General features: G+C 29.3%; 1 protein-coding gene across 2 annotated transcripts; it reads left to right on the top strand.

The window, feature by feature from the left end:
- Positions 1-669: 669 nt before the first annotated feature.
- On the top strand, positions 670-3188 carry LOC145954144 (sister chromatid cohesion protein SCC4-like). 2 transcript variants are annotated; one of them, XR_014431304.1, is made up of 3 exons: positions 670-985; positions 1516-1721; positions 2456-3185. XR_014431304.1 is itself a non-coding variant. In XM_083067897.1 (3 exons), exons 1-3 carry the CDS (start codon positions 1138-1140, stop codon positions 2527-2529), a joined length of 309 nt encoding a protein of 102 aa, XP_082924023.1. In that variant the 5' UTR covers positions 670-1137; the 3' UTR covers positions 2530-3188. The 2 variants fall into 2 exon arrangements, 1 of the variants encoding a protein (XP_082924023.1); XM_083067897.1 differs by having other exon boundaries at positions 670-1166; positions 2456-3188.
- The last annotated feature ends 6314 nt before the right edge of the window (positions 3189-9502 follow it).

The raw sequence follows: 9502 nt of genomic DNA, 5'->3' as shown, positions 1-9502 counted from the left end.
TGGTAAGGTTAGTTGACCTTCTAGATAAGTTTAGAAACTTGTGGAGAAAGCTTCTCACTTAGCTTGCTTGGGAAGCAAGCTAAGGAGAAGCTTGTAGCACAAGCTTCTCATCTCCTTGAAGGTTAGAGAAGCAATTCGGTCAAAGAAAGGAGACTAGGCAAGGTGGGCGGATTTGGTCTATTTTGGCTCCTTGAATTAATTTCAAAAATGTTTGATTTGGTTTAGTTAGGTTCATCCAATGATGATGAAACCTAGCTAAATCAAATCTATGAAAAATTAGGAGCAAAATGAGTCCAATATGTAAAATTTTGCCTAGGCCCAATTCTGGCCCAATTATTAGTCACACTCTCAAGCATTGTTAAATGCCACCCCTCTTTTCCTACTGAAAAAATAGAAAATGAGTGTATCAACAAAGGAGGTTAAATGGAGTCAAACTCTCCAAGTAACTCACCCTAGAATCAATATACAATGACTAATAAAATAAACTAAAGTGCCTCAGAAATACAAAAGCAAAAATAAGCCTATACAAGAGAACTATTTACAAGATATTTACAACTAGAACTATGTCTTCTCTTCAAGATAAAGTGGTCCAAATTGAAGAGTACATTGGGCTTGGAAAGCCCACTGGTCTTCAAGGTGGCCATAGCTCTAGAGATTGGGCCCTTGGCCCATGGTCCATCATCCCATTCCTCTTGGTTCCTTCAATGTATCACCTCTTGGATTCTTTGGCCTTGGCCATAGTCTATCAGTACCTGTAGATTTAAAAAGTTGCAGTTAATGTGCATCGCATTATGTTCTAGAATTGAAATCATTAATGATAATCGTTGCATCTTTTCAGGCTTTGGTACAGATGAGAAATTGGTTCATGCGGTTTCCAACCATCTTACAGGCTTGTGAATGCATCATTGAGATGCTTAGAGGCCAATATGCTCATTCTATTGGCTGTTATAACGAAGCTGCTTTTCATTTTATTGAAGCAGTGAAGGTATATATACATGATATGTCTATAACGTAGATGGGATATTTTAGTAGTGAACAAGATGTAGTCTCTGCAGTTTTAATTTTTTGTCACATCTATAAATTGATTTGGCATGCTGGAGATCATATTTATGTTTTTCTCTTTAGAGTTTGTTATTGATGAAGCAACAAGATCTACAAGAAGCAAGGTAAGTTTTTAAATAATAACTAGTACAATAACATGTGCCTTGATGTTGAGTTTACAATCTATGATTACTTAATGTATTTGTCAGTTGTTTTTTAATTTTACAAAAAATATATGTTGATGGATGGTTTAATTATAATATATCATTTAAAAAATTGGACTGTTTAATTCTTATAAGAAAACCAGTGCGGTGTATGTTTCTTTAAATGATTGACATATAATAGATTTGACTGTTATATGGACCTTAAAATCAAGTTATCTCCAGAATAGAACCTCACTTGCAACTTAACAATTACCTTCATCCGCATATATAATTTTTATTTCTTTCTTCCTAAGTTGCATATTTGTTGCAGAAATCGCCTAGCAAGGGGATTGCAGCTGACACATACGTATTTGGGGAACCTTCAACTTGTTTCACAATATTTGACAATCCTTGGTAGTTTGGCTCTTGCATTACGTGACACTGTACAAGCTAGGGAGATATTGAGATCTTCTTTGACCTTAGCGAAGAAACTTTATGATATCCCTACTCAGATTTGGGTGCTATCTGTTTTGACAGGTGCTTATTTATCTAAAGCTATATATATGTTCATTACAGGTAATCAAAAATAATCCAAAAATAAGCATGATTTTTTTTTTAAAAAAATATAATCTATATCGGTTGTCCAGAGAACCGATGTAGATTTATGCTTAAATCTACATCGGTTTCAGAACCGATGTAAAAATATATACATTTTCTATGTCGCTCTATTCTACATCGATTTTAGAACCGATGTAGATGACTTTAGAGAACCGATGTAGAATATGCATCTTATAGTAGTGGGTGTATGTCCCGAGAGAGTTTGTGATGTTCCTGTGAAAGGAATGGTTTGTAATTGTATTCTAGAGTTCATTTGCGAAGTTTAAAAAGTATAAAATTATTAGAAATTTGTGGGGAACAATTATTACTACCTAAAGATAGTTTGGAAAGTTGATTCGAAGTTTTATCTAATTCTCTATTTATGGGTTGGGATTTTGCTTTTAAAAGTTTAAAAGCTTTGTCAATCCTTCTAAAGTTTTAAACTTATTAAGAATAAGATTTTGTGTTTTATGAATACTTTCTATATTTTTAGAAAATTTTTCTAAATCTCTTTTGGTGGCCAGATCTTTACTGCTCTAATACTAGTAAAAACTGATATCAAGTACGTCTTGAGTTTAAAAAGTTATAAAAAAAAACTTTTTTTTTAAATAAAGTCAAACAAATATGGATATGTAGTAAAATGTATGATATTATTCTTAATTTCTTACCATCAGAATTTATGATCCCATCATCAACAAGCTTGGGGATGTTGCGTCACAAGGCAAACATAGTTGCTGCTATAGGATAGAATATAGCTCCTTTGATTCCGAATTTACTTGCAATGTCGAACGCCCATACCATGGCCAAATCTGCAACAATACCAATTTAATGGTCACCCTTCATATGAATATCCTCTATCAGCTTCTCAAGCGTTTTAGGCATGGTGCTGAAAATACTAGCATCAAATAGCTTCCCTGGCTCGTTTCTCTCATCATCATCGGGTCCTTAACCATCGGGGATTGAGACTAACTTGAGTAGTGATTCATCAAGGCTATGTTGTTGCTCCACCATGGAACTCATATCCTTCGTTTGTGGTTGAAGTCTGAGTTCACAAAAATGACTCTATATCTATGCTCAACCAACTTTTGTGAGAGGATCATCATCATGGGGTTCACATGCCCATTCTTAAAATAATGGATTTAAGCCTAACTCAATCCTACAAAATCGACTTGTAAAGTGGGGGTTGTTTTCCACTTATATACTATTTAATTATCTAATCTCTAGTTGATGTGAGACTTGAGATTTTTCCAATACACCCCCTCATGTTTAACACTATTGAGCTTGGTACGTGAATAAATGGTGGGTGACACTTTTTAATGATTTAGAATAAGTGATCATTTTTTTAAGGATTTAGGGTAGCTTTGATAATATCTTAAAATAGTATATTTGAGTCAAACTCAATCATACAAAATCGACTTGTAAAATGATGATTGTTTTCCACTTATATATTATTTAATTTCCTAATATCTATAATCGATATAAGACTTAAGTTTTTCTCGATACCCTTGACCTGAAAATGGTAAAACTAGCACAGTTGGGATGATCATCATGTTTTACTAGGCGACTCAATAAAACTCTTTTTGACACTCCTTTTTCTTTTTAGAAAACGAGGTTGCACCATGATGTGTTAGAATGTGATTGTTGAGATTGTTGGATAATTACAGTGATTTTTGTTCATACAATGATTGTTGGAGGCTTAATAAAACTACTCAAACATATAATGTAGCCAAGTATTTAATCTCTATCTCCCATTTTCTCTTTTTTAATCTCAACTACAATCAGAACACTTGTCATAAAAGCGTGAAAGATATTTTCATTGTCCAAGTCATTGCGATGCATTGTTATCTTATGAAATATATTAACACCATAAAACATTATTAGTTATAATTTAAGAAAGGTCATTTTGTTTAACTGCATCATTTTACAAAATCAATTCAATTATGATTCATCATGTTAATTAATTAGAGAATGATTTCAAATTATTTGATTCATACTACTTAATCTCATGCGTTTTTTTTCAATAAAATCAATACGAACTAGACGCAAGATGGATAAACTGATTTGAAGTAATGTCATTTCAACTTCTAAAGATTAGTAAATTGTTTTATATGTCTAAAAAGAAAAAAAAAATTGTTTCTACATGCAACTATGAAAGAATGCTCCTTTTCTCCTATATTAGGTCTTAAAATGCTTTTTATTCATTTTTGTTGCATATGTATTTATGCGTGATAATTTCTTCAAATAACTGTGTTGGTTTGAACTTTTTTTAATTCTTTTTTGTTTAATGGATGATACATGGAGTTTGATGTTGCATCTACAACTTCTATTTTTCTTTTATTACAATTTAATCAATAATTATTTATTACTTCATATTATTACATTCAATTATTACGATAATTATTATGATAAATAGCCATATTCTTATATCACATATTCAGTTACTATAATTAAATTTTATAAATTTTCATGAAGTGATATTTTTATTTGTGTCTTGTTAGACTTATTAATAAGGTTTTTTTTTTGTTTAAATTTTTTTCGTCATACTTATATAAAATGTTTAATTTGTTATGGTGTGTGTTATGTTGCATAGTGTATATCAGTACAAAAACCTAAGTTGAAGTTTTAACTACACTTCGATGTCACATGTCCTATTAGAGCACGCCACATTGAAGCCTAAGCTTTGTCACCAATATCATCATGTTGATTGTCACCAACAACACAATAAAAAACATATATAGAGCAAACAGGGGAGTCAGAAACATCTCACTCGGGTTCAGGTGTGAAAATAACTGTCAGGTAACACACACAATCATAGCAAAACACAAAATTAGTTACACATTACTCAAGCGCAACTCAAGTCATACATTCACTAGTAAAACATACATAGTCACTCATCATGCAATGATGTCATGGATTCGACTCATAAATACATGCATGTGGCGTCAGTCACATGTCTCATCATATATCGCTGTGTGCTATCAAAACAATTCAGGTGTGAAAATAATTGTCAGGTAACACACACGCACACAATCATAGCAAAACACAACATAAGTTACACATTACTCAAGCACAACTCAAGTTATACATTCACTAGTAAAACATACACAGTCACTCATCATAGAATGATTTCATGGATTTGACTCATAAATGCATGCATGTGGCGCCAGTCACATGTCTCATCATATATCACTGGTGTGCTATCAAAACAACACACCTAGAGTAGTCTAGGAATACATATGTAGGGTGTTACCCATACACTCTCAACTAGAAGAATGTACTGCTAGGGTCTTGTTAGGATAGTGAAGTTGTGCAAGTTACGTCTCGTGCACACAAACAGACGGAATTGATCCATCCAAACTGCACTATCCCTTAGGACTCTTTCAAGCTATATCTACAAAAAAAAATTACATTTAGCGACCACCAAAATCAGTCGCTAAATTGCTAAAATCAGTCGCTATTTACCTTAGCGACCGAATTAGCAACCGAATTTAAGTAGTCGCAAAAACCCTAGTTGCAAAGCTATATAGCGACCAAAAATTTTGGTTTAGCGACTGAAAATTTTGGTCGCTATTTAGCAACCAAAAATTACAATCGCAAAATGGTTGCAATGATTTTGGTCGCTGATGTGTATGAGACCAAATTAGTGATCGAATAAATCGGTTGCTAAAGATTTATTTTTTATTTAATTAAATTTTATAGACGTCGCAAATTCGGTCGCTACGAAACACTCATATTTGGCCTCTCAAGGATTCTATTTCACAATACTTCACTTTTCGGCATGTTTTGTCCTTAATTACACAATTTTTGGGAAACTTCCCAGAAGGGAACCCATCCCTATATTACTCCAAGTCAAGCACGTTTAACTGTGGAGTTCTGATGAGATAAGCTACTGAAAAGTAGATGCATGTTGTTAGTATCGGTAGCACAAATTAATTCATTTAAGTCATCCTCAACTATACAATCTCAACTTATACTATCTTTAGATCTTTCTCATTTCGATGTGTCCAGACCGTTATAATATATAATAATATATATAATAATTATATTACTAATAATAATTATTATATTATATTTAATTAATCTTTGTTTATATATATACTTATTTTTATAATTAACAATCTACTTATTTCTATTTAAATTTAATATTATGGTACAATTTAAATTATCTATTATAAATTTAAAAGTTTAAATAATAATTTTTATATTTTAAAATGAGAAGGGTTATAATAACATTGGTATAACTTTTACTAAGTATTACACAATTCAATAACTTTATATTAAATGTGAATTTTGTAAATCTAACCGTTAGATTGAAAGTTCATATCACTTTATATGTTTATATCAAGTTTTGTTAAAATTGAACAACAACTTGAAGATAATCAAAGTGCTCATATTTTAATATATTTTAAAATGTATATATTACGTCAATTTTATTTTACAAGAATGAAGTATCAAATCATCTTGAATTCATATAAAATTTTGTATATATGATCTAAGAGTAAAAAACTTTCAATCTAACGGTTGAATTTATAAAATTCACATTTAATATAAAGTTATTGATCGATGTAATACTTAGTAAAAGTTACACCTGTGTTATTATAACACTTCTCTTTTAAAATATTATTTTTATAAATTAAATTTTAACATTTTAAATAAATTATTAATTAACTTAATATATTTATTCATCTTAAATCTAAGATATAAATTTCAAAAAATGTATTTATCCTTGTTTTATTTTCTAATTATCAACCATTAATAAAATACTAATTTAAAATCTTATCAAGTTATATCATAATATTTTCATATCAAGTTTAAAACCAGATATTAGTTATAAAATATGTTAATTTATGTTGGAAGTTTATTTCAACATGAAACTTTAAAATAAATGTGCGAATAAAAAATACTCCGTTAAAACAGTCACGTATTCTATTTGATAGAGAAAAAAACAAGGAAACGCATTGTGATGTATTAAAAACCGATCAAAAAGAACAAGCGGGTGGTTTGCCCAATTAGTTAAGGGGGAAGACTTAAGATTTTCTCTACGTAAGTATGTGTGTGTGTATGTGTGTGGATTTGAGTTCTACTGTCAGCAATTTTAGCCTTTTTAAACAAAGGAGGTGTAATTGTAATAAAAAGGAGGTGTATATATCATAAGTTAAATACTATGAACATCTTTGAGTAAATTAAAATCAAAAGATAATAATTTTTTTAAATTACTAAAAAATATTTCATTTTATAATTGTTTCACAAATTCTTACTAATTTTTGCATAAGTCAATTGCTTTTAAACAATGAAACTAGCACGATTATATCAATTGAATTGAATGGTTAAGCCTAACTTTTAAAATAACAATTGAAATAAAATAAGATTCATGAAAATAATGTAATATTCATTTATAAATATTTAAATAAATTATAAGTAGCAAGGTATTATTTAATTGATGTTTAAAATAAAATATTTTATAATATCTAAATGAATTGATTTTTAAGATAAAATATTATATACATATTTAATTAATATAATTTTAAAATATATATGTATAATTAGATATATTTTAAATAAATATTTTTATATTAAAAATTAATTTATCATTAAAAAAAATAAAAATATTTCAAAATATGGTTGTAGTTGAATCAGTTTTCCATGGTGGGATCATATTCATATATAATAATATAATCAAGTCTCCTCAAAGAAGCGATATCTACCTCAAAGTAGTACGAGTATAATCGAAGATAGATGGTATAATGTATTTTAAGTAATTGATCTCATGTGTTATTGGTGCATATATTTATATATATAATTTATTTTATAATTTTTATTTATTAAATTAATAGAACATTAATTATATTTTATCAATTTTAGATTTGTTTTATAAATTTTTATTAATCCTTATATAAGCCAATTATTTTTAATTTAATGGAACTAACGTGTTTATATCAATTGAACTAGATGTTTAAGTCAATTTTGAAAATAATAATGAAAATGAAATAAGATTTATGAAAAGAAGTCTATTTATCTTAATAAAATTGGAAAGCACAATAAATTATGTATTTTCATATTATCTAATAATGTAATAAAATATTAAGCATGGTAAAAGAGAAATAAATTTCTCAAGAGAAAAATAAATAAATTTTTTAGATAAATTATTATTTAAATTAGTCTAATTTTTTAAAAAAAAATTCAATTAAAAATATTATTATTTAATTTTATTTTATAGTATTATGTTTCTCATTTTTTGATACATCATGATATATTAATTATCTATTTTAAATTATATAATTTGTATTATTTTAAAAACAAATTAATTTTATTGGGAGGGTAATGATTTTTATTTCTTATCATTAATATTTTTATCATTATAAAAGTAATATTATATATTTTTGTATTAGCTTTCATTTAAAATAAATATATTTCTAAATTTTTTAAAAAATTTACATTTAGCGACCGATTTTAATTTGGTCACTAAAATTATTATAAATAGTACTATTTTTATTTTTTTAGCGATCGATTTTAATTTGGTCGCTAAAATTATTATAAATAATAATATTTTTATTTTTTTAGCGACCGATTTTTAATTTGGTCGCTAAAATTATTACAAATAATAATATTTTTATTTTTTAGCGACCGATTTTAATTTGGTCGCTCAAATTATTAGAAATAATAATATTTTTTATTTTTTTAGCAACCGAAACCTTTCCGTCGCTATTTTAACCAACAATTATTATTTTAGCAACCGATTATTTGCCATTAAAAAATTCGGTCGCTAAATAAAATTTGCAACCAAATCAGATTTGGTCGCTAATTATGTCGCTATTAGAGACGGAAAAAAATTGGTCGCTAATTTCGGTGGCTAAATTGACTTTCTTTTGTAGCGGTTAGTAGTCTCTTCTTGACTAATATAAGTGTCATGCTCCCTTAAGATCATGACTATCTTTGTAGGCATTGAAAAGCAATGTGGCCTTTCCTTAGACACTTGAAACATTTGATATCACTAGTCTTTGTGCTAGTGTGTGGAGTGATGACACCTTTACCCTTATCTCTATTCTTTTCTTTATTCTTAGCTAATTCCTTGGAGGGTTCTAAAATAATTTTCTTTTCAAAAGATTTTTTCTCCTCCATGTAGTCTTTCTTATGAGATCTAGAGTGGGAGCTTTCTCTTTTAGAAGAAGATTTTCTTAACATTTCTTTTTCTATCCTTACACAAAGTTGGACTAGGTCATTTAAGTCCCTGTAGGGTAGTAGCTCCACTTGGTCTCTAATCTCTAAGTCAAGACCACTTAGGAATCTAGCTACAGTGGTGGCTTCCTCCTCTCTAATACATGCCCTCATCATGTATAGCTCCATTTGTTGCCTATATTGCTCAACAGTCATATCTTTTTGTTGGAGCCTTTGGAGCTTATTCATAAGCTCCATACCATAGTAAGAAGGAATGCGTCTCCTCCTCAATGCACTCCTAAGATCATTCCAATATTGGATAGGAGGATCATTGTGGAGGCGCCTCTCTCTTTCCAAAGAGATCCACCAATACATTGCATGCCCTTGAAAGCTAAGGGTTGCCAGTGGCACCTTCCTCTCTTCACTTACCCTATGGCAAGCAAAGAGTTTCTCTACCTTCATCTCCCAATCAAGGTAGGCTTCCACATCATCTTTCCTAAAAAATTGAGGGGGATCCACCTTGGATTCCCTAGGTTTAATAGTTCTTCTAGGGGAAGGTTGATAAT

This window comes from Cajanus cajan, chromosome 2, assembly GCF_000230855.2.
Source record: "Cajanus cajan strain Asha chromosome 2, NIPB_CcT2T_4, whole genome shotgun sequence".
Lineage (NCBI taxonomy): Eukaryota > Viridiplantae > Streptophyta > Magnoliopsida > Fabales > Fabaceae > Cajanus > Cajanus cajan.
Note: the sequence above shows the minus strand (reverse complement) of the source record. Positions and strands in the feature narration are given on the sequence as shown.